The 24,929-nt window shown below is 36.4% G+C and overlaps 1 protein-coding gene across 2 annotated transcripts in view; it reads left to right on the top strand.

Annotated features, from left to right (window-relative positions):
• The window catches only part of LOC150091234 (aladin-like), a 343,291-nt gene that overhangs the window by 164,445 nt on the left and 153,917 nt on the right, over nucleotides 1-24,929 (top strand). For both annotated transcript variants that reach the window (XM_090374811.1, XM_090374804.1), the window contains exon 9: nucleotides 14,526-14,646. In XM_090374811.1, the coding sequence (XP_090230937.1) occupies nucleotides 14,526-14,646 (121 nt within the window). The remainder of the gene's footprint in view (nucleotides 1-14,525; nucleotides 14,647-24,929) is intronic.

The following is a 24,929-nucleotide window of genomic DNA, read 5'->3' as shown; positions in this document are numbered from 1 at the left end:
TCTTGCACCCTTTCTATTTAAGTGTATCCCATCCCTGTAGAAGCAATCTCTCATGTTAACAAGTACAGTCCAGGCTGAAAAAAATTCTACCCCTTGAGCCTTGCACAATCTTTCCAGGGCCGAATTGATCGACAAGGCTCTCATCATATACTCCCTCCTATCGTGTCTGGGCAGAATTGCAGACACTTTCAAATTCAACCCTAATTCTCGAATTAGGGTTGAATTTATCAATATCATTTATCATTTATCTCGTATATTTATCAATATCATTGATAAATATACAAAACAACAGTGGACCTAACACCGAACCCTGTGTGACTCTACTAATAACATTAGTCCAAGAAGAGCAGCACCCATTGATTACCACCCTCTGTCTTCTCGTACTTAACCATCCTTTTATCCATTGTAGCAACTTACCCTTAATACCATTCTGCTCCAATTTGTACAATAGTCTTCCATGCGCAACAGTGTCAAAAGCTTTCCTGAAATCCAAATATATGATATCAAAATTATTTTTTGCATCCAGTTCCTTTGTAACCACATCATAATATCCTATCAAATTTGTCAGACAAGACTTTCCCTTAACAAACCCATGCTGTGTCTGAATTATTGCTGCAGTCTTGTCTAGATGATCCTGCAATGCATCTTTAACCAGTGACTCCATTATTTTACCCGGAACAGAAGTTAAAGTAACTGGTCTGTAATTACTCGTGTCACCCTTCGATCCCCCTTTGTGAATTGGGGATACATTTGCACATCTCCAGTCCGTGGGAATCTCCCCTGAGTCTACAGGCGCTCTCATAATTATGGCTAATGGTTTGCTTAGTTGCTTTGCCGCCTCCTTTAATATAACTGGATAGATCCCATCCACCCCAGGTGCTTTTCTTATGTTTAACTTCAACAATTTCTCCTCCACTTTGCTTTCAATTATAACAAAATCATTAAGTATCCTGCTACAATTTGATAACCTTCTGCCATTTTCAAACCTTAATAATTCCTCATGTGTGAATGTAGATGCAAATACTCATTCAGTTTGTTTGCTATCTGAGTAGACATTGGAGAACTGAAATTCTTTATTGGAATTTTGCTCTTCACTGGGTATCGTAAGTTGCATTTAGGAAGAGGTGTATTCATCTACGACCAAAGACTTAGGTGTGCAAATTGTAGAATTACAATGATGAAAATTATAATTCACCTCATAATTATAATTGCTGAATTATAATGATGAGGTGAAAAGTCTGGAAAAGACTGCATTCAGGATAGCCTGATTATAATTATATTCAACAAGTCATTTCAGTTCTATTTGTAAGAAACATTAAAGAAATGATTGCAAAGTAATACAGGCACAATAGACTAAAACTGTTTGAGGAATGCCAATTGAGTTTGTTTTTAAATTGAGAATTTTGATTTTGTGCAACTAGAACATGAGAAAAAGTTGAATAAAAAGCCCAATTCTATTTTTGCATTTTCACTTTTGCACTTCGCCATTTCTGCTTTGATGGAGGATTCAAAGGGTAAAATGAACGACAATATGCAAATGACAGTAGCTTTGTTCCCACTTTTACATAGGTATGAAAATGTGAATAAATTTCAGTACTATGTATTAGTAGTGACCTATGATGCAAGAAAGGGCTTATGTAGCATCAGCCAAAAAAAAAAAAAAAAAAAAGCAAATTTAATTTAACCTTAGAATGTTTAAGATGTAGTAAGAAAAGAATTTCTGTACAGTAGCCAAATGTATAAAGACAACTGGTGAGTGCAGTTTTGGAGACAGTGTCCTCAGACAGACACAGAAAAATATAATGTAGTTCAGTGTGTTATCTCAATGCCTACATTGAAATAAAATGACAGCTTCACCAAATTAAAGTTATTTAAAAATTTAATTGACATTTTATAACATTCCAGTGTTTGATTAAATTAAATTGATTAAAAGTGTTTGATTTAATTAAATTAGACACTATATTCTGGATTTATTAAACTCCTATGAAATTTAGCATTAGCAAAGGCATATGATGCAAGAAAGCAAGCTTATATAGCATTAGCCAAAAAAAAAAAAAAAACACCCTTATTTCACCCATCCACTCGCTCCAAATGTTTGTCAAATTCTGCCTTGAATCTAGAATCTATTTAAGCTGTCAACTTCTATGACAGATGGAAGTTTGTTCCAGCAATCATCAACCACCTGCTGGCTAAAGGCAAGCTTCCGCACATCTATCCTACAACTGTCTTTGCTGAATTTGAACTTATGCCCTCTCACACGATTTTTCTGAGCGAGAGGAAGAATCCCATCAGCACTGAGCATGTTCAAACCATTCCAGGCTTTATACACCTCAGTCCGATCACCTCGCAGGTGTCTAGTCTCCAGACACTGTAATTTGCAAAATTTAATCCTTTCTTCGTAAGAGCAACCCTTTGTTCCATTCACTAATCTTGTTGCCTTTCTCTGTACTCATTCCAACAGCTCTACATCCGTCTTAAAATGAGGCCTCCAGACCTGTAAACAGTACTCAAGGTGTGGCCTGACCATTCCCTTGTACAAGGGGATAATCACCTCCATATCTCTGGAAGAAATATTCCTGTATACCATTGACAAGACACCATGAGCTACTTTTGCAGATGGTCTGTACTGCTCAGAAAACTTCATATCTGCCTACACAATTACCCCCAGGTCCTTTTCATTCTCTACCACTGTCAATGTGGTACTACAGAGTTGATACGTTACTCTGGGATTACTGCTTCCCATATGTAGTGCTTTACATTTGTCAATGTTAAACTTCATTTTCCACCTCTCAACTTTTCTAAATCCTGTTGCAGCAGTGTACTGTCATTAACAACCCTGCCAACCTTCGTATCGTCTGCAAACTTGAACATTAAGCCTGATATATCATCATCAATATCATTTATAAATACAGAAAACCCGATGGACCCAGCACTGAACCCTGAGGGACTCCACTAATAACATTAGTCCACAAAGAGAAGTGTCCATTGATTACCACTCTCTGTCTTCTCCCACTCATCCATCCCTTTCTCCATAACAGCAATTTTCCTCCAATGCCACACTGCTCCAATTTGTGCAGCAGTCTTCCATGTACAGCACTATCAAAGGATTTTCTAAGATCCAAATACAGTGGAACTTCTCTATTACGAACTTCTATTTAACGAATTTCTCTATATTACGAATTTTTTTGCAAAACATTGCACCTTGAAACGAAATTACATGTAAAATTAACCCCATATAACGAAGTGTTAGTCTCTCTATAACGAATTTTTTAAAAAAATTAGTAAAAGCATTTTTGAAGATTTTCAAGCATTTACTGATAAACAGACATTCAAATATACTGCGTCCTTCCTTCTGGAATTAAATAATCATCCTTTTAGTGAACACTTGTGGCCATTGACGCCTGTAGGAGGGTCTTTGCTTCATTTTTGTTACAGTTATTAAACCAAATGGGTTTTCTTAAAAGTGGTTGTTAACTTTACAATAAATAGGGTAGATTTGTAAATTGATGTTGGCTCAGGGGAAAACAAAATTCGCTGCCGTAAACCTTTCGCATGCTGTGGCGGCAACACATAGAATGCTACCATAGTCGGTTTTTAGTAATGCCTACTGAGTGACTCGCTTCTCACCTCAATTGTACCACGTGACCTTAATGTCAATCATCATATGATATGTCCGTTCTCGTCTAACTGGACTCCCAGCAGATGGCTTTCATGATTTTTTTTTTTTTTTTTTTTATTATTATTATTCTGCTCTTCATCAATCACAAGACTATATGCTCTTGTATTTTTTTTTTTTTTTTTTTTTTTTTTTTTTTTTCAGTGAAAAGTAACATACAGCATACGTTAATCATAAATTTTCTTTCTTGTATATATGAATGAAAGCAGAATAAAAGAAAAATCTCAAAGTCGTATATTTCTTCAAAGGGAATGATACGGTTGAATTGGCAAGTGAACGTCATTGAATAGGCGGTACCTGTACTAACAATTCACTATATGGCCAGCAAAGCGAAGTTTGCGGTGTATGTATTGGCAAGAGTTGCAGTCCAGGAATTTTTACAATTGCGAAAACAATGTCGAAAAGAAAGTATTTAAATATTAATGATAAAGCAAAGATTGTTATGATATTGACCAGGATTTTAAGAAAAAAGATGTTGCGGAGAAATATGATATATCTGCAAGCAGTTTATCTAAGATTTAAAAAAAATCGAGAATCAATTTTAAATGCAATTGAAGGAAGAGCAGACAAGAAGCAAATTAAGTTGTGTATATACGAAGATGTTGATAAAGTTGTTCTAAAATGGGTGCAAATGATATGTGAAAAGAATATCCCAATATTGGGCCTAATAATTAAGCAACAAGCTCTGAAATTTGCACAATCCCTTGGACATACAGAATTTAATGCGAGCACTGGGTGGCTAGATAAATTTAAGAAGCGCCACAGAATTGTGGAAAAGGTTATTTGTGGAAAAAGTGTTAATGTAAGCGAAGAAGATTGCAACAGTTGGAGGAACAATACCTTAAAGAAGATTTTGGAAGAATATGAGCGTAAGGATGTTTTTAATGCTGACGAAATGGGTTTATTCTTTAAATGTTTACTGAATAGAACACTTGCTTTTAAGGATGATAAATGTTTTGGCGGAAAGCAAAGAAGGAATCACTGTGCTAGTTGGAGCAAATATGACAGGAAGTGAAAAATTAAGACTTTTAGTCATCAGAATATCAAAAAACCCAAGATCTTTTAGAGGCACAAAATCTTTGAAAGTTTACTACACTTTTTAATAAAAAAGCATGGATGACAAGTGACATTTTTGAAGAATGGATATTAAAACTAGGCAAGCGTATAACAAAAGAAAAAAGGAAAATCGTGTTGGTAACTGATAAATGTCCGGCACATCCTGCCAAACTTAAAAGTTTGGCAGGATGTGTCGAAGTTGTTTTTACCACCAAACATAATGTCAAAACTCCAGCCAATGGACCAAGGCATTATTAAAAATTTTAAATTTCATTATCGAAAGAAAATAATAATGAAGTTTATCAATGCGTTATAAGAAAATAGAAACTTGGATGTTACAATTAACCTTAGAGATTGCATCTCTGAACTGGCAAAAGTTTGGACAAACAATGTCACTGAATATACTATTCAAAATTGTTTTTTGAAAGCAGGATTTGCATTGAATACAGAAGTCGAACAACGACTGGACAAACAAGATGAACTGCCCCTTTCACAACCGAAAAACTTTTGGACATTATTAGAATCGTCCGGAAACATCGAAAATGAAATAACAGTGGACAGTTATGTTTATGTAGATGACAGCAGAACATCCAAATGAAGATGAAACACTGCTGAACAGTGTTAGACGCTACCATGATCACAAAGAAATTAACGATGACTTATCAGAACAACCCGTAGAAAAGCCATCTCGCGAAGAAATGATTAACGCTTGATTAACGGTTCGTATGGGTCTACAGTTTTGTGAAAATGTTCCTGATAATGTTTTTAATGCTCTGAACAAATGTGATTTCTTTGAGAATTAGACAAATTTTTAATTGTACTGTGCAAACGAAAATTAAAGATTTTTTTAATTTGTGATACTTACCGGCGAAAATTGTGTAAACGTAATTTAAATAAGTATGTTTTTGAAATAAAATACATTAAAAATAAATGTAGATTCGTTTTCATTTTCTAATTAGATAACAATTTCTAAAAAAAAGATATTCTCTGTATAACGAAATTTCTCTATAACGAATTTTTTTTGCTGGATTTATCGAATTCGTAATAGGGAAGTTCGACTGTTTATGATTTCAAAGTTATTCTTTGCATCCAGTTCCTTTCTGACTACATCATAGTATCCAATCAAATTAGTCAGACAAGACTTCCCCTTAACAAACCCATGCTGTATCATTTACACATAGCTATAACTATGTCTAAATGATCCTGCAATGTTTCTTTAACCAGTGCCTCCATTAATTTCCCTGGAACAGAAGTTAAACTAACAGGTCTGTAATTACTTGTGTCTCCCTTTGATCCTCCTTTGTGGATTTGGGTCACATTTGCACATCTCCAGTCCATGGGTACGTCACCTGAGTTCAGGGAAACTCTCACAATTATGGCTAAGGGTTTGCTTACTTCCTTTGCCGCCGCCACCTCTAATATAACTGGATTGATCCCATCCACCCCCAGCTGCCTTTCTTGTGTTTATCTTCAACAATTTCTCCTCCACTTTATTCTCAGTTATTACATGATTTTCTAGCTTACTGCCAGAGTTGAATACACCTCTGGCATTCCCCTCCCTGAATAACTCCTCATGTGTGAATGTCGATGCAAAATATTCATTTAGTTTGTTAGCTACGTGAGCAGGATCATCAACAGTTGAACCATCGATATCAAGTGGACCAATTAGATTCATCCCCTTCCTTCTAGAGTTTACATAAGTAAAGAACTCTTTGCTGGTTTTGTTCCATCCGTTGCCAAAGATTTCTCGTAATCTGCCTTCGCCTGCCTAACCTCCTTTGTAACTTGGTTACAGACCAGCTTATATCTATCATAGGCTTCTGTGTCACATGTTAATTTATATGTATCCCATGCATTTTTCTTCTCTGTCACATGTCTAATTGCCCCTCTGTAGCCAGGTGGGAAGGAGTAGTAGTGCGTATCGCATGCTTCTTGATTAGACCGGGGTTCGAGCCCGTCACCACCAAATACGGAAGATGCGGAAAGGTCAGGGAATGACCACCGCATATCCCGGAGCAATATGGCCTTAGTTGCTAATACTCTAAAAAAAAAACCAAAACAACAAAACAAAACAAAACAAAACATGTCTAATTAGTTCATCTGACATCCATTTAGGCCTAAATGGTGAACAATATTTCTTTGTTGGTATGAAAAGCCTAGTAGCTTCCAAGATTAATTCTTTGAATGCTTCCCATTTTGAATTTGCTGTTGGTAACATTATCAGATAGTTCCACAGTATAGAATTTAAATACAGTCTCAGATCACCGTAGTCACCTTTACGAAAGCAAAAACCCTTTCCTTTATTCTTGATGGTAGTTACTTCTTTGAGTAAATCCCACTTCAGCACACTGTGATCATTGCCACTTAGTGGTTCCTTTATCTGCAGATTCTTGATGCATGAAGAATCACTACTGATAATCAGATCAAGAGTATTACTCCCTCTAGTTGCCTCTCAAACATGCTGCTGTAGAAATCAATCATCCAATAAATCCACAAAAGCCTTGCTAGTGTGTGAGTGACCAACCCACAAATTCCAGTCAATATCTGGGAAATTAAAATTCCCCACTATAAGACATTCTAATTTACTTGCCCACTCTATTTCTCTGCACAATTGCTCATTATTGAGCAATTGTGCAGAGAAATAAAGTGGTTATTTCCAGTGCTTATTTCACACCAAAACAGACTCAACATTGCATTGTCCACCAACATCAATTGGATGCACTTCCTTAGATTTTATTTGTTTCTTAACTAACAGCATAACCCCTCCGCCCTTCCTGTCCTGTCTATCCTTTCTGTACACATTATACTCCCCCAAATTCCAGTTCTGCACTGCTTATGTCTGTGTGACACCATGTCTCTGATATCCCAACAATATCTGCCTTTGATGTCTTGACTAGCACTTCAAGCTCATCGAATTTATAAACTATACTCTTAGTATTGGTGGAACAGTTGCAAGTATACATGCAACTGTTTCTACTTTTAGTTACTCTAACACAGCCCATGTATTTACTTGTTCCCATATGACTCCCCCAGCAGTCCTGGAAATTCCCATTGCCTTGCTTTCCAGGCTGCTGCTCAATTGCATTTCAATTGAAGTAGAGCAAGAATCACTTTTACCTCTTCCAGCGGCTACTGTTAATCTATTAGTCCATGTATCACCCAAACAGTTTTCTGACCCACCTAACTCTGCCTCAATAGCATCAGCAAATATTCTTGCACCCTTTCTGTTTAAGTTGTATTCCATCCCTGTAGAAACAGTCTCTCCTGTTAACAAGCACAGGCCAGGCTGAGAAAAATTCTATCCCTTGAGCCTTGCACAGTCTCTCCAGGGGCCCGAATTGATCGACAAGGCTCGTATCATATACTCCCCTCCTATAGTGTCTGGCAGAATTGCAGACACTTTCAAATTCAAGCCTAATTCATGGCTTTTTTCAACAGTGACTTGTACTTGTTAAGTAATTCCACTGGTCTCCTACTCTTAATATCATTAGTGCCAACGTGTACAACAATATCACCCTTTGTGCCCTTAAAGGATGATATCTGCACTACAATGTCATCAACCTTTGCCCCTGGCAGACATACCCTGGTCCTGTTCCATCTATGCTTTTTGCACAATATGTTCCCCGTTGCCCTGACAATAGAATCACCTACAACAACTTTCTTTGGGACCAGCGCATTCTGCCTTGGGGGTTGCCGTTGTGTTGCGTGATGTTCAAGTGCAAGCTCTGCCATTGATGGGCCCTCAATTTACCGTATTTACCCATGTATAAGACGCACCTGAATTTTGGGACCCAAAATTTGAAAAAAAATGTATTACATAAAGTTATATTGAAGTCAAGTTTTTATTCGTCATAAAATTAATCCAACTCATCACTGTCAAAACTCCCATCCATTAGCTTGTCCTCATCTGTGTCTGATGACGAATCACTATCTTCATACTTTGCCTCGTCCTCAGTTCCATCTATAGCATTTGAAATGGCCACACTTCTTAAATGACTTGAGAACGATCTCAATCTTGATATTATCCCAGGATCTTTTCACCCAGGTACAAACTTCTCCTATAGTTTGTTTCTTCACTCTTTGTGCTGGTGTCAAATTGTCCCCAGAAGACTTCATCCATTGGTTCCATTAATCAGTCATGGCAGCTTTGAAGGGTTTGTTAATGCTGTCAGGTGGTTGGAGCTGGGATGCCAAGGCTCCAGGTATGACGGCAAGTTTTGTTTTTTTGCTCTGCTACAATCTTCTTTGTATTTTTTGTTGTGTGTCCTGAACTGATCAAGTACCAATAGGGCAGGTTTGCGTAAGAGCCCACCTGGTCTCCTGCTCCAAACTTTCTCAAACCAGATCTTCATCCCATCCTGATCCATCCAACCCTTGTCAAACACTCCTTGAGGAATGTGTTCTTTTGGCATTGTTTTGCGTTTGAAAATCAGCATAGGAGGCAGCTTGGTTCCGTCGTCACAACAAGCTAGAATAACTGTATAATGGCTTTTTTCTTGTCCACTTTTCTTCACAGTTACTGTTTTCACCCCCTTCTTATCAACAGTTCTGTTACTTGGGACATCAAATTGAAGGGGGACTTTGTTCATATTTGCAATCTGTCCCAACTCAAACTGATGTCTTCCGACATTGAATGACAAAACAATGAAATTCAAGGACCTTCTGCTCATAGCTTTCAGGCATCTTTTGGGCAAGTCTTGGTGCATGTACACATGCTTAGTCCATTCCGTTTCATGAACCTGAAGCACCAACTGTGTCCTCCTTTGAAATCAGTAACTTCTTTTTCATCAGCATTCTTCTTGCCTCATGCTGAACCATCTTTGTAGACACAGGAATTCCAATTGCTCTTTGCTCTTCAATCCATATCTTCAATTCCCTCTCTAAATCAGGCCATTTTGCTGACTTGCCTCTCATGGCCTTCTTCTGCCATGGCGTTTTCAGTAGGGTTTCTTCTTCCCGTAGCCAGTCTCGGATTGTTTTCTCAGTTGGAGGAGGACCAAACTTATGTTCAGCAACACAATTTCCATTCACTTTTGCAAACTGGATCACTTTTAACTTGAATTCAGCACTGTACGAAAATCTTTTCTCAGCCATTTCTGGCAGAACGTGGCAAAACATAACCTAATATACCGATAACAAGTGCGAAACAATGAGCGCAAAGAAAACAAGCGCAAAAAAGCGGGAAATGGAAGTAAAAAAAAAAAAAAAAAAAAAAATCTACAACCACTGTATAAGACGCACCCAATTTTTAGACCCCAAATTTTTCGAAAAAACGTGTGTCCTATACATGGCCAAAATACGGTAAATCCTTTGAGGGCATCCACCTGTCCTTCAAGCTCTCCTATAAGCCCATAACAATGCCAAGTTGGCACCTCATTTCCTCGCACTCCTTACATTGCGCGCACACAAAGACATTCCCCTTGACTATATCATGTCCCGTTCCTTATTGCTCCACAAACATCAAACAAGCAGTGCATTTCAATAGACTGTGATTCAGAGGACAACTGCCCCTCCTCAGTTCTCCACTGAGCCACAGCACTTCCACTAGTTTGAGCCTTTTGCTTTGATGCTCTGGTCTGAGTCATGATTTCTGTTCAAGTTGAATAAAATTCCAATACAAAATATAACCCTAAACCTATATCCCAATGCAGTTATAACACTATGTATTTCGGTATCGAATATTATCTCCAAGTTGCGTTATATGACTTTCTTATCCCCTGTCTTTCATATCTAACTTATATGTATTAATTTATGATGTTACGTTTGTAATAACTAGGTTGCTATATTTATTTAGTTAAAAAAGTACAATTGAATTGACAATGAAATTTAATAAGATTAATAAATTTTACTGATTAATTGATACTACTATACTTGCTATCTAGTTTTCCCTTAAGCCTAACGCTAGCACATGTATCATATAACAATGGCGGCAAGTTACGAATGGTTAATGGACACGAGGTATCATTTACTGGATAGATCCCATCCACCTGGGGTGGATGGGATGAACTGGGGCAGTTGAACCATCGATATCAAGTGGACCAATCTGATTCATCCCCTTCCTTCTAGAGTTTACATAAGTAAAGAACTCTTTGCTGTTTTTCTTTGCATCCTTTTCCAAATATTTCTCATAATCTGCCTTTGCCTGCCTAATCTCCTTTGTGACTTCGTTACAGACCAGCTTATATCTATCATAGGCTCCATGTCACCCATTAATTTATATGTATCCCAAGCATTTTTCTTCTCTAGTTCATCTGACATCAGTTCATCTCATTAGTTCATCTGACATCCATTTAGGCCTAAACCTTGAACAATATTTCTTAGTTGGTATGTAAAGGTTAGTAGCTTCCAAGATAAATTCTTTGAATACCTCCCATTTTGATTTTGCTGTTGGTAACATCATCAGTTGGTCCCACCATATAGAATTTAAATACTGTCTCAGACCACCGTAGTCGCCTTTACGAAAACAAAAACCCTTCCCTTTACCCCTAATGGTGGTTACCTCTTTGAGTAAATCCCACTTCAGCCCACTGATCACTGCCACTTAGTGGTTCCTTTATCTGCAGATTCTTAATGCATGAAGAATCACTACTGATAATCAGATCAAGAGTATTACTCCCTCTGGTTGCCTCCGGAACATGCTGATTTAGAAAACAATCATCCAATAAATCCACAAAAGCCTTGCTAGTTTGTGAGTAACCAACCCACAAATTCCAGCCAATATCCGGGAAAATTAAAATCCCCATTATAAGACTTGCTGATTTACTGGCCCACTCTATTTCCCTGTACAGTTTCTTATTATACTCATCAGAATCATTAGGCCTATAACACACTCCTACTTTCAGTTTTGATCTCCCAATGCTTATGTCACACCAAACTGACTCGACACTGTACTGTCCAGCGATGTCGACTGGCTGCACTTCCTTGGATTTTATGTGTTTCTTAACTAATAGCATAACCCCTCCCCACTTCCTATCCTGTCTATTATTCCTGTATACATTGTACTCCCCAAATTCCAGTTTTGCATTCCTTATATCTGTGTGACACCATGTCTTTGATATCCCAACAATATCTGAGGCGCCTCCGTAGCCAGGTGGGAAGGAGCAGCAGTGCATAGCACACGCTTCTTGATTAGACCGGGGTTCGAGCCCGTCGCCACCAAATATGAAGGATGCGGAAAGGTCAGGGAATGACCACCGCATATTCCGGAGCAATATGGCCTTAGTTGCTAATGCTCCTAAAAACCAAACAACAAACAAACCAACAATATCTGCCTTTGATGTTTTGAGCAACATCTCAAATTCATCAAATTTATTTACCAAACTCCTGGCATTGGTGTATATGCAAGTATACATGCACCTGTTCTTTTTCTTAGCTACCCTAACACAACCCACGTGTTTACTTGTACCGCAATGACTCCCAGCAGTCTCTGAAATACCCTGAATCTTGTTTTCCAGGCTGCTGCTCATTCCAGTAGAAGCAGTGCAAGAATCACTTTCACCTCTGCCAGTGGCTACTGTTGATCTATTAGTCCTTGTTTGTTGTTATTTGTTATTTGGTTTTTAGGAGCATTAGCAACTAAGGCCATATTGCTCCGGGAATATGCGGTAGTCATTCCCTGACCTTTCCGCATCCTCCGTATTTGGTGGTGACGGGCTCGAACCCCGGTCTAATCAAGAAGCGTGTGCTACGCACTGCTGCTCCTTCCCACCTGGCTACGGAGGCGCCCATTAGTCCTTGTATCCCCCCCAAGCTAGAAGTTTTCCAACCCACCTAACACTGCCTCGATAGCATCAGCAAATATTCTTGCACCCTTTCTATTTAAGTGTATCCCATCCCTGTAGAAGCCGTCTGTCCTGTTAACAAGTACAGACCAGGCTAAAAAAAATTCAACCCCTTGAGCCTTGCACAATCTTTCTTGGGCTGAATTGATCAACACGGCTCTCATCATATACTCCCTCCTATCGTGTCTGGGCCGAATTGCAGACACTTTCAAATTCAACCCTAATTCACGTCTTTTTTTCAACAGTGACCTATACTTGTTAAGTAATTCCACCGGTCTCCTGCTCTTAATATCATTAGTGCCAACTTGTACAACAGTATCACCTTTTGTGCCCTTAAAAGATGATATCTGCTCTATAGTGTCATCAACCTTTGCCCCTGGCAGACATACCCTGGTCCTGTTCCACCTATCCTTTTTACATACCATGTTCTCCATTTCCCTGACAATAGAGTCACCATATGCAACAATGAATACCCAAAAGGAGTCATAGTAAAAAACAACTTGATTCTAGGTAAGTTTCCATGAAATATAAATTTGGTGGTATATTTCCATGAAATGTACCACCAAAAATTAGTATTTATTTTCATTTTGATATAGTGATTCACTTCAAAATAAAAAGAAACTATTCTCATAATGTGATCAATTTGAATTATTTTGTTTGTAACCTTGACTTTTTTTTTTGTACTGAAAGTGAATGAATGAAATAAAATTTTTATAGATTTAGAATTCCACCAATATGAAACACATCTGGGCTTCTGCCAATTTCTTACCCATTTTAAAATATTTAGTGATAAAAGGTTTGGAAAAAATGATTATCACTAGATATGCATTTTTCCAACCTTTTATGATTCACTTGCATTTCAGGAATCAGAATAGTCAAGTGCAAACTGCTCTGGTCAAGAAGGATTTGTTTTTATTGGTAAAATCTGTTATTAGGGAAATGGGAAATATTTTTTACAATAAAGACAGATGGACAAGAACCAGAGTGTATGCTGGGAGCCAATAGTAATGTTGCCAGCAGTTTGTCAGTTTTCAAGAAGGTAATGAGAGCATTATTATTCAAGTGGGAACTAATCGTGTTAACTGCGCAAGAGCTGATGCAGTGGATAAGTTTAGAGGAATTAAGAAAAAATGCCACATATTAGAATATATATGTGGTTCCCCAAGTTAGGAAATAATATATATCGAGCCCTGGGGATTAAATTAGAACTTAGGAACTTCAGTTTTATCAGTATATTAGGTAGAAGAAGCTATATTAGAATACTTTTGAACTATGATTGCACAAAGGTCTTTGCAACTGCACTTAGGAGACCTTTAGCATTCAAGGGTGTTTTTGGGAAGGGGGGGGACTTGGGTAATACAGATTTCATTTTTGTGATGATATTGGTTAAAGTAATACTTGCACACATCTCAGTGGTTCTTATATAAGCTAAGTGGTTCTTCATAAAAGCTAAGGAATGCTGAAAAGATATGCCAATGACAGCATATTTTGAATGGGAAGCTGATTCTAGGTCAACAGGCTTAATTAACTTTTAAGGTATTTGTTAGGACAGCTAACAGTAAAACAACACTTAGTATGAACTGTGTCTACAGCATTATCAGGACTGCTGTTAATAAAATGATGGGTTTGATTCATGCTATAGTAAACAAGTCTTTTAGGACTATAAGTCCTCATTGCTGAGACTGAGGACTAATAGTCCTAAAATAGTCTTGGTAATCATGGGGGATCATTTAAGGATCTAGTTATATACTAGCTTCTTAACATCCAATGTTATTACTGATGTAATCAGTAAATTGATGAATTGTAAATTGATTAATTGATAAATTGATAAATTGGTAAATTGTAAATTGATGAATTTGCACTGTTATTTTAATTCATTGTTAGTGTTGAAAGCAGAAGAGTAAATCCTTTTGAAATAAGCATTATACTGAATTCACTTCCAGTGTTATGAATTTTCAGAAATGTTCTCAATTCTGTTATTCCCAAATTTATATATGCCTATTTTTCGACAGACCATCATCAAGTTGTGTTACATTCTTGAATGCGAAGAACCATATTCCTGTAACGAGCATAACTTGGAATTCAGAAGGGTTTCTTCTTGCTTCATGTTCTCCAACTCATACTGTTATCAATGTAAGTAACATATTTTTTAAAAAATTTGCATCATCTTATCTCAATTCTAACTGGAAAAATGATTTTCAAATAGTCAAACTCTATAATTTCACTCGGTAGAATTGGAGAATTGTATTATAATGAATTAAGTGGCTGTAAAGTAATTAATATAATACACCTAATTCTGTTTTTGCACGAACTTTTTTTACATGAATTTGATTTAACACGAATTCAAAATGAATATTTCATTCTCTTTTTACATGAGTTATTTTGATTTAACACAATTTCAATTAATTTTTTTTGTCTAAATTCTAAGAAAATTTTTTTTTTAATTTGTGGCATATTAGTATCATTTCTATTTTACTCACACCAATAGATTGGATAACAGCTAGTGTGTGCGTTTTGAAACGCATGCTTTTGTTTACCAATGTGTACATCTAGGTATCTATGAATCATCAACGTTTTTACTGAATTTGGTGCACATCTACAGTATTCGTGCGTTGTATCTTCGGAAGACATTTAGTAGTAAGCTCTATTTCAAAGTGAAAGAATCTTTAGTGAAATTTGTGCACATAAAAATTTATTAATTTTACTGATAGTCAATAAATTGTAAGTTTACAAATTTTTCATACCTTTTTTTATTAATTATAACTGAGATATTTTTTGGTAGCCCTTATATAATGTCAAATAATTCGCCTATTACCAAAATGAAAAGGAAAGCGATTTCTTTGGAACTTAAAATTCAAATTTTAGATCGTCTTGCAACTGGACAAGGGGCTACGTCTGTAGGAAAGCATTTTGGTGTACATTAAGCTACCGTAAGAACTATTAAGAATAATGAAGCTGCAATTAGGAAGTCGGTATGTTCTGGAACAAAAGTAAGTGTTAATTCATCTTCATATACAAGAGATATTATCAAGGAAAAAATGGAAAAGGCTCTGGTAATATGGATAGAAGATCAGTCACAAAAAAGAGTACCAGTAGATGGAAATGCCATCAGGCAAACAGCACTAAGAATTTACAGACAGATTAAAGAAAAGGAGCCAAGCACTTCATCTCAGTTAAACAGAAAGTATGAATTTTCTGCGAGTACGGGTTGGATGACAGGGTTTCTTAAAAGGAATGCTCTTCATAATATAAAAATTAAAGGTGAAACTGCATCTGCAGATGAATCGGCTGCTAAAGTATTCCCGCAGGAACTTGCAAAAATTATTGAAGATGGAGGATACACTCCTGATCAAGTGTGGAATGCAGATGGAACTGGTTTCTTCTGGAAACAAATGCCAAACAGAACGTATGTAGCCAAATTGCAGAAAACTGCTGGTGGTTTTAAGATAGCTAAGGATAGGATCGTGTGACCTTATTATTTTCCTCCAACACTTCAGGAGATCGTATGTTGAAACCACTGGTGGTAAATCGATCCCTAAACTCACGTTCAATGAAAGGTGTAGATATCAATAAAATGCCTGTTCACTGGATGGCAAACAAGATGGCCTGGGTGACTACTGCTATCTTTACAGAATGGTTCAACAAATGTTTCCTCCCAGAAGTCAGATGTTATATGAATTTGAAAGGTCTCGAATTGAAAGTTCTGATTCTTGACAATGCACCCGGCCATAATGTCTTGGAACACCCAAACGTACAAATTTTATTTCTGCCACCTAATACTACATCTTTGATACAACCGCTAGACTTAGGTATAATTGCGACAATTAAAACATACTACGTAAAACGAACATTCCAACACGTTTTGGACAAACTGAATGATGAAACACTAACAGTCATTGATGTGTGGAAGAAATTCTCAATTATGGATTGTATCAATCAAGTTGGATTAGCGTAAACTGAATGATGAAACACTAACAGTCATTGATGTGTGGAAGAAATTCTCAATTATGGATTGTATCAATCAAGTTGGATTTGCGTTAACTGAATTAAAACCAGCAACTTTAAATGCGTGTTGGAAAGCGGTTTGGCCACAATGTGTAAAAAACAAAGATCCCATCATCCTTAATACGACCGAATTTCCGAACATCATTACAATGGCACACAATTGGTGGAGGATTCGATGATCTATCGTTTGAAGATATTGATGAATTGTTAACCGACAAAGCCCTAAGCGAAGATGAAATATTAGAGATTGTCCTTGGGACTCCTTATCCCACAGAACGTAGTGATAATGAAGAAAATGATCCTGTTCTAAATGCAAATTTAATAAAAGAAGGTTTGGAACTGGCCAGAAAATTAGGTAATCGTTTTGTCAAACATGACCCTAATGAGGAATGCGCTGAGAAGTTTCAACGTGAACTGAAATTGTTGACAGCCTCTTACAGAGAATTATATAACGGCCTAACCAAAACACGAACACAACGATTAATAACTGGATTCGTTCGTAAAACCGGTGAAACATCAGCACCGGAGGAGACTCGTGCTGATTTTGCTCAAGAGATCACAGAAAGAATTTCATTAATAGAGGAAGAAGATGATGTCCACAACATTTTTAGCGATATTCCAATCGTACGCAAACGTATGCGCCGTCTATTATCAGAAAGTGAAAATGAATAAAATCTTGTTATGTGTAAAACAGATTTTTTTTTTTGTTCATGAAGAATTTTTTTCATTTCATATGCATACAAATTTACTTTAATACATTTTCATTACATATTATTACATGTGTATTTTGTTGAAATAAAATAATAAGCTTAAAACGAATATTTTTGTGTTTTTTTTTAATTATTTTTACTGATTTTTTAGATCCGGAACCAATCTTCTTTTCTTCCATAAATACAATGTCTTTTTTTACACGAATTTTTTTTTACACGTATTTTTCAGGAACGTATCTATCGTGTAAAAACAGAATTAGGTGTACTTGAATTTTTTATTATTTTTATAGTTTATTTTTCTGATTATTGGGAAAGTTTTTTCTGTGTTATTTTAACTCATTGGTAAGTGTGTGTGTGGGGGGGTCATTTTGACTGCTACATTCCCCCCAAAGGCTTAACTAATTTCATCTGAACAGTGGTGTCCAACCTACAGCCCATGAATAATTTTTATACATCTAATGTGTATAAAGATAAAATCATTATCATTTCATCGCTGTCCGCACATCCATGAAAATGGCTACTTTGTTTGGATCAACGTATGTTTGCGAGCAAATTTTTTTACGCATGAAATCAAATAAATATTTAAAAAGAAACAGAATAACAGATGAGCATTTTCATTCTGTATTGAGAATTGCAAATTTTGAATAATCATCATATTAAATGTTAAATTCTGTTCAGTAAATGGTATTTTGTATTGTACTTAAAAAATTTTAGAATATTTTCAATTTTAGATGTCATTATATTTATTTATTCAATACCTTAATATTGAAAAGCAGTGATCATTTTCAGATTGTAAATTTTCTAAAGTGAGCATTTAAAAGAAGTAAAGTAGTTTTTTAAAAAAACAGAAGTAAATCATTACTTTTTATTATTATTTATTTATTATTTCTTTATTATTTTTTATTATAATTTTAATAAAATCTAAAAAATAAATCACTGACATAAATTTGTTGCATATAAAAGTGTGTGTTGGGAATTTGCATATTTTATATATAGCCTGAAATAAAAAAAAAACAATAACATGAAAATAAAACCTTTCCTTTTACACATAACAAGATATGGAATAGTAACACACTAATTTTTCTCTCGGATCACTCAGTGCAGCCCGCAAAACAAATCTAACTGAATATTGCCCCTGTATGGGAAAAGATTGGACACCACTGACCATTGTGTTCAGTCACAAGTAAGGCCATCAAAAGTGCCAAACGTTAGTGATCAGTGATTCCAAAACAATATCAAAGTGACGTAACTTTTGTGATGAAGCAATACTTCTTGTTGATTTAGTGTTTTCTAGTCAAATCCTTATTTCTTATAAAATTCTTCAAAGTAAAAGTAAACAGAGGTCCAGAAATTAAAGATGCCTTTTTTATTCTTGTTAACTCTACTAATCCAACTTATACAGCCGCTTGGTCACTAGGTGACATGCATCATTCCTGCCTCCACATGGTAATTTTCCCGCCAGGTTTCCAATCCACATGATGAGGCTGGAAACCTGGCAGGAAAATCACTTACTCTCAAGGCAAAAAGGAGCAACAATGACTGATACAAACTTGTTTGCTAGCAGACCCAGAAATAGGGCTTTAGCTAGTCATAAAATTGAAGAAAGAAACATAGTATCCAAAAAGAGGGGGGGGGGAACAGACAACTCACTTCATGCCCAAATTTTTGATTATTTGCTCAACTACTTAGCAACCAGTAGGAAAATTCTCACCTTTCCTCATTCAAAAATGCCTTGATAGCTTTGTCAAACCAAAAAAATGTCAAATGCTTGAGGCCAGGGGATCTCCTAATACACACTGCAAGTGCACAGTGCTCTTGAATGACTTCCTCAAATGACAACTTTTGGAGGTATCTCTGTAACAGTATCACCACATAACACTAAATACATCAAGAGGTGTTATAAGTGAGCTGAATCTCTTCGCTCCCTGAGAAAGAGTTAAAAATGAGCTACAACATCAAGTAGCAGTTGACATGAAGAGAATTCCCAAAACAATTGGACTGGAAGCAATTACAATACAAACTGGAAGCCAATTATTTGAATTGCAAAATTAGACCATACATCCCAAATCTTCTCCACTGTTTCGAATGCCAGAAATATGTTCATTCACAAACAGCATGTGGTACAGCAATGTGTTCGGACTATGGATATCTTGACCATACCAATCAAAACCGCATAGCTTAGAATCCAAAGTGCTCTATCTACAGTAGGAATCACTCTGCCTACTCAAAGGAATGCTAGCAATGGAAGAGGGAAAAATATATACAGAAATATAAAACAGAAACATGCCATCTCAAACAGAAATAACAATTTCACCACATGAACCCATAACCAACCAGGCCCGAGAGGTACTCAGTGTCGTGGCCAAAACAACTAGAACAAACTGTCAACACCCCAACCTGTATTCCACCCATTATTGAGAACTCAAACTAGTGTCAAACAAAAAAACAAACCACATGGAATTTGGTTTGATTTTTGTTCTATGCTATTTTGTTTTTCTGTAAATAAAAAGAGAAAGACAAAATGAACTACATAAATCTGTACTCAAGATCTTTATTGAAGACGAGATGAATACAATAAAACCATATTTTCCAAAGAAGTTAAAGCCCAAACCTAAACTAGAAAGGCCAAAGGCATTAATATGACAAAAAGACACTGAAAAGTTTCACTAAAACCAATTAAGGGATGGTTTAATTCATTGGAATTGCAGGCACTTCTGTTCTAATGTAGAAGACTTTAAGGATTTCATCACCCAGTATACTCCTTTGTGCTTATATCTGCAAAAAACTAATCTAAAACCTTCAGATTCTCTTTCATAAAGAACTACACATTATATCAAAAAGACTAGTAGCAGATAATGTGAACCCAGGTGGAGTTGCAGTACTAGTCAGCTCATACATACTTTTACAGCCAGTCATACTAAATTCTGCTCTGGAAGTAATCGCAGTATGAATAGCAGTTGAACTGGTAATGATAGTAGCTATACACTTACTGCCAAACCAAGAAATAACCTTAAATCATTTGGATTACTTAGTAAGTCAACTTTCTGCCCCATTTTTGCATACTGGGTTTATTTAAATGGACACCACTCCTTATGGGGAAATAGAGTGAGGTTGTTCTGTTCAGTGGACCGAACTCTATGCACTTGTCATTAGGAATTACCCTTGGCAATAGATCTGCCATTCGCTCACCTACTTTATTTACAGTGCTCATCTGGTTGGTACATAACAATCACTTGAACAGTGACCACTATCCAGTAATCATTAACATGATGAAAAAAAAAAACAACATACCAACTCTTGAGGAATCCTAGATGGGAAATAGACCAAGCTGACTGGAAAAGATGCAGGCAACTAGCAAGACTTGATGCTCAAACTATTCAGAAAGAAACATTAGATACAGTAATCATATATGTCACAGATAATTCAGGCTGCAGAACAGTCTATACTGATAACATCTGTGCATTCCACTGCTCATCCCCAATTTTGGTTGAATGAAGAGTGCCCTCAAGCTAAAAGAAAAAAAAAACAAAACCTGGAATGTTTTTTGTAAACATCCTACCACACACAATCGCCTGCTGTTTAAAAAGGGAAGAGCAAAGGCACAGTTTATCAGAAGAGCTAGTCACTGAGCATCCTGGATCATATTTGCATCAATCATAAACAGAAATATCCCAAACACACAAACTGTCTGGAACAAAATAAGAAGAATGAATGGAAGATATAAGAATAATACTCCACCATTTCTAAACTGGAAAAGACAAGCTATAGCAGATCTTGCAGAAGTAGCAAATGTATTAGTTGAAGTGGCAGCAGTTACTTCCTACACATGCCTTTCAAACACAAAGCAACCTGTGAAAAATCTTCCTTAAAATGTATTACTAAAAACAGTGAACAGTATAATCTACCACTTGCAATGCTGGAACTTAAAATAGCCCTCTTACACTAACAAATACATTACATGACGTTGAAGCAGCTAGATGACCAGTCCCACATAGCTTTACTTAATTTATATAATAAACTTTCTGAGAAAATCAGTTCACAAACAGTTGGCATCATGCAGTAGTATTGGCCTTCCCAAAACCCAACAAAGATCTCTTAAACCCAAGAAACTACCCTTCCTATTGCATTAACTAGCTGCCTTGGAAAGATCATGGAGAAAATGATTGATACAAGACTCATGGTATTTAGAACAGAGCAAGATCCTTTGTCCATCATATGGCTACTGCTCGACATTTGATCTACTCATAAAGTTAGAAAGCAATATAAGAAATGCATTTATGAGAAGTTTTGATGTCAAAAAAGCTTGCAGTACTGCATAGAATTCTCCAGGGGATACTTTCCTCTGTAGACCTGGAACTTTTTGTATAACCTGAACATATACCAAACAACAAACACAGCTCTGTATGTAGATGATTTCGATATCTCCTACCAATCTCAAAACATGAACTATTGAATGCCAGCTGCAAGCAACGATGAACAGAGAAATTGGCATAAAAGTCCTTAAGTCTTACCTTAGGCAGGAAACTAATCTTCCTAAAAGACATTAAACAACTCCACATTACATGCCTAAAGAGGCTATGTGCAAATTAGTGGGAATACATCGTTAGTACACAGCCAATTTTAGATTAGCAAATTATTTGCAAAAGCGGCATCGTTTAAGTCATATCTCACATTGTGAATACCTTCGCAACGAGTTGCCATGACATGGTAACTCGTTGATGCATTCGCATTAATTTGTACACAGTCTAACTTTCTCGCAGTTTGAGGCATAAGTCCTAATGCATTATATGCCTAAAGAGGTTAAACATGCCGAAAATTCTATCAACAGTGAAGTGGGGAAGCAGATAGATGTATGCTACTCCAATCATGCCGAGCACTAGTAAGATCTCAAATTGATTATGGTGCACCAGTTTACAATTCCACAAAACCAAGATTAAATCCTATGCACTCTGATTAGCTTTAAGAGCATTCTGCCTGTCTCCTGTAGAAAGTTTCTATGTTAAAGCACACATGAATATACCCTTCTACCAAAATAAAGTCCATTCCCAGCACTGGAACCATTGTTTCTACCAAGGTAAAATCATCTAAGCAGTGCATCCAAAGGTCAATCAGCTGTCAGGAATGCATTTGAAAGAAGTAGTACTAAATAGACAACTCAATCTGGACGATATTGCAAACTTGACCCTACAAATGATTCCTCTGGAGGGAGGAGGAATGTTCTTATCCATAGTTAACCTCCAGCAGTTACATTCAGCATATGAAGTTTGTTGTTTGTTTGTTGTTGTTTGTTATTTGGTTTTTAGGAGCATTAGCAACTAAGGCCATATTGCTCTGGGAGGCGCCTCTGTAGCCAGGTGGGAAGGAGCAGCAGTTGCGTAGCACACGCTTCTTGATTAGACCGGGGTTCGAGCCCGTCACCACCAAATACGGAGGATGCGGAAAGGTCAGGGAATGACCACCGCATATCCTGGAGCAATATGGCCTTAGTTGCTAATGCTCCTAAAAAAACCAAATAACAAACATTGCTCCGGGAATATGCAGTGGTCATTCCCTTGACCTTTCCGCATCCTCCGTATTTGGTGGTGATGGGCTCGAACACCGGTCTAATCAAGAAGCATGTGCTACGCACTGCTGCTACTTCCCACCTGGCTACGGAGGCGGCAGCATATGGTCTAGTTCCCACAATATACCCACATATATACTGATGATTCAAAACAGAGACCAAAGTTTGGAGAAGCAGTTTGGTACCCAAATTCCAACTTTACTCAGCAGCTCCCAAATGAACGGTATTTAGGAGCTGCTGAGCCTACTAGCTTTAATCCATATCTGTGAAAAGCCTATCTCAAAATGTACAATTTTCACCAACCTGCTCAGTTCCTCAAAGCCAAAGAAATATAAATACCACTGCGCGCACAGTTTTTCAGCAGATTATGAACCAGTTGACTGAACTGATGAAACTGGACTGATACATTTTGTTGGATCCCAGGACACATTAGGGATAACTGGAAATGGGCAAGCAGTTAAAGCAGCAAAAGAAGCAATTGCAATGATTGACACATCGCGTTGAATATCCCATAATGATTAAAAACCACTCATATGTTCTAGTAGTATGAAACAATGGCAAGAAAAATAGTAAGACCAAGTCAACAAACTATGGCAATTGAAAAAAACTTTCTCAATGGGCCTTAAGCTTGAGATCAAAGAGACAAGAAGAGGTCATTCTGACTAGACTATGAATGAGGCATATCTTTATTATCCATTCATGCTTATTTAGATCAGAAGGCCACATAAGTGCATAACAAATACTACACAGTTTGTGTAATATTTGTCATATTACACAAACTGTCTAACATTTAATGATCAGTTGTCCCATACAGCTTTCAGAATGCTCTTAAAAAGCCATGAAAACCTACCGTATTGTGGATATCTTTTATTATCTCCTTATGATTAACTGTTATGGACTTTAGTAATGGTTTCTTTTATTAGTTGTAATGGGTATTTCATATTAATAACCCTGACAATATTTCAGGGTTATTAATATTTCATATTAATAACCCTGACAATATCAATAACCATTTGAATAAGATACACAAACCCCTTATCATCCTTCCATGCCATCAAAAATATGCTAAACGACTTCGACAGATTTTTAAGAATACAGATATCAAGTTAATATTTACATCTTATAATAAATTAGGTTCTCAATTTAATTCATACAGGAAAACGTATGAGTATACGACACAGGATTATAATAACATTATATACAGTAAACCCCCGCTATTCGCGGGGGTTACGTTCCTGAGAAATGCCGCGAATACTGAGTTATGGCTCCCATAGTAATAAAGGGGTTCCGTTCCAAAGTATGAAATATATAAGAAAAACTAGTCTAAAATTTTGTCTATGTATGTATTATATGTACCTTCATAATATGACTATGTACATAGACAGTACATAGTGAAATGCAAGCATATGGCATCGAAATGAAAATAAGAAACAATTTAATATTAAATATAATATTTATTAGAAATTTCAAACAAATCTTTCAAACCAGCGTCTTTGCTAGCTAAAAAACCTATCCCGCCAGTGCTATCACCAGTTTCGCTAAAGCGTTGATAAGGAGTTGCGTTTTCACGAATGATGAGTGAATTTAACGGAATTTTATTTTGAGTTCGGTCTTCTATCCACAGATTTAAAAAGGAAAAGCCTTTTCCTTAAAATGGAAAAGCCTTTTCCATTTTTTCTAATTTAACATCACGAGTTACAGAGCAAATTTTTGAAGCAATTAGCGCGTTTTCACGGACACTACGGCGGATTTTTTCTTCCGATTTCTTGATTGATCGTACCGTTGACTCATTGATTTTATAATGTTTTGCCACTGACGAGACACTTTCACTATTAGAAATTTTATCTAATAACTCAATTTTATTCGCTAATGTCATCACCTTCTTTGATATTTTCACATTTCTCTTGTTATTCGTAGTCATATTTTTATAGGGGTTAGAAAGAACTTGTCCACAATAAAGTCACTTTCTTCCGTTAACACACTCGAAAAAGTCTGTTTTACACTGCAAAACGGTAGATTTATCACTTTTTTAAGCATATCAATTTATAAATTGATAAATTTATTCGATTTATAAGCATATAAATTAAAAGCAAACGACGAAACCTTCCATAACAAGCGCATAACACATATTGAACAAG

The sequence above is a fragment of the Mastigoproctus giganteus genome, chromosome 1, assembly GCF_048544385.1.
Source record: "Mastigoproctus giganteus isolate SK-2022 chromosome 1, ASM4854438v1, whole genome shotgun sequence".
Lineage (NCBI taxonomy): Eukaryota > Metazoa > Arthropoda > Arachnida > Uropygi > Thelyphonidae > Mastigoproctus > Mastigoproctus giganteus.
The sequence above is the reverse complement of the archived record's forward strand: the minus strand, read 5'-3'. Positions and strand labels throughout refer to the sequence as shown.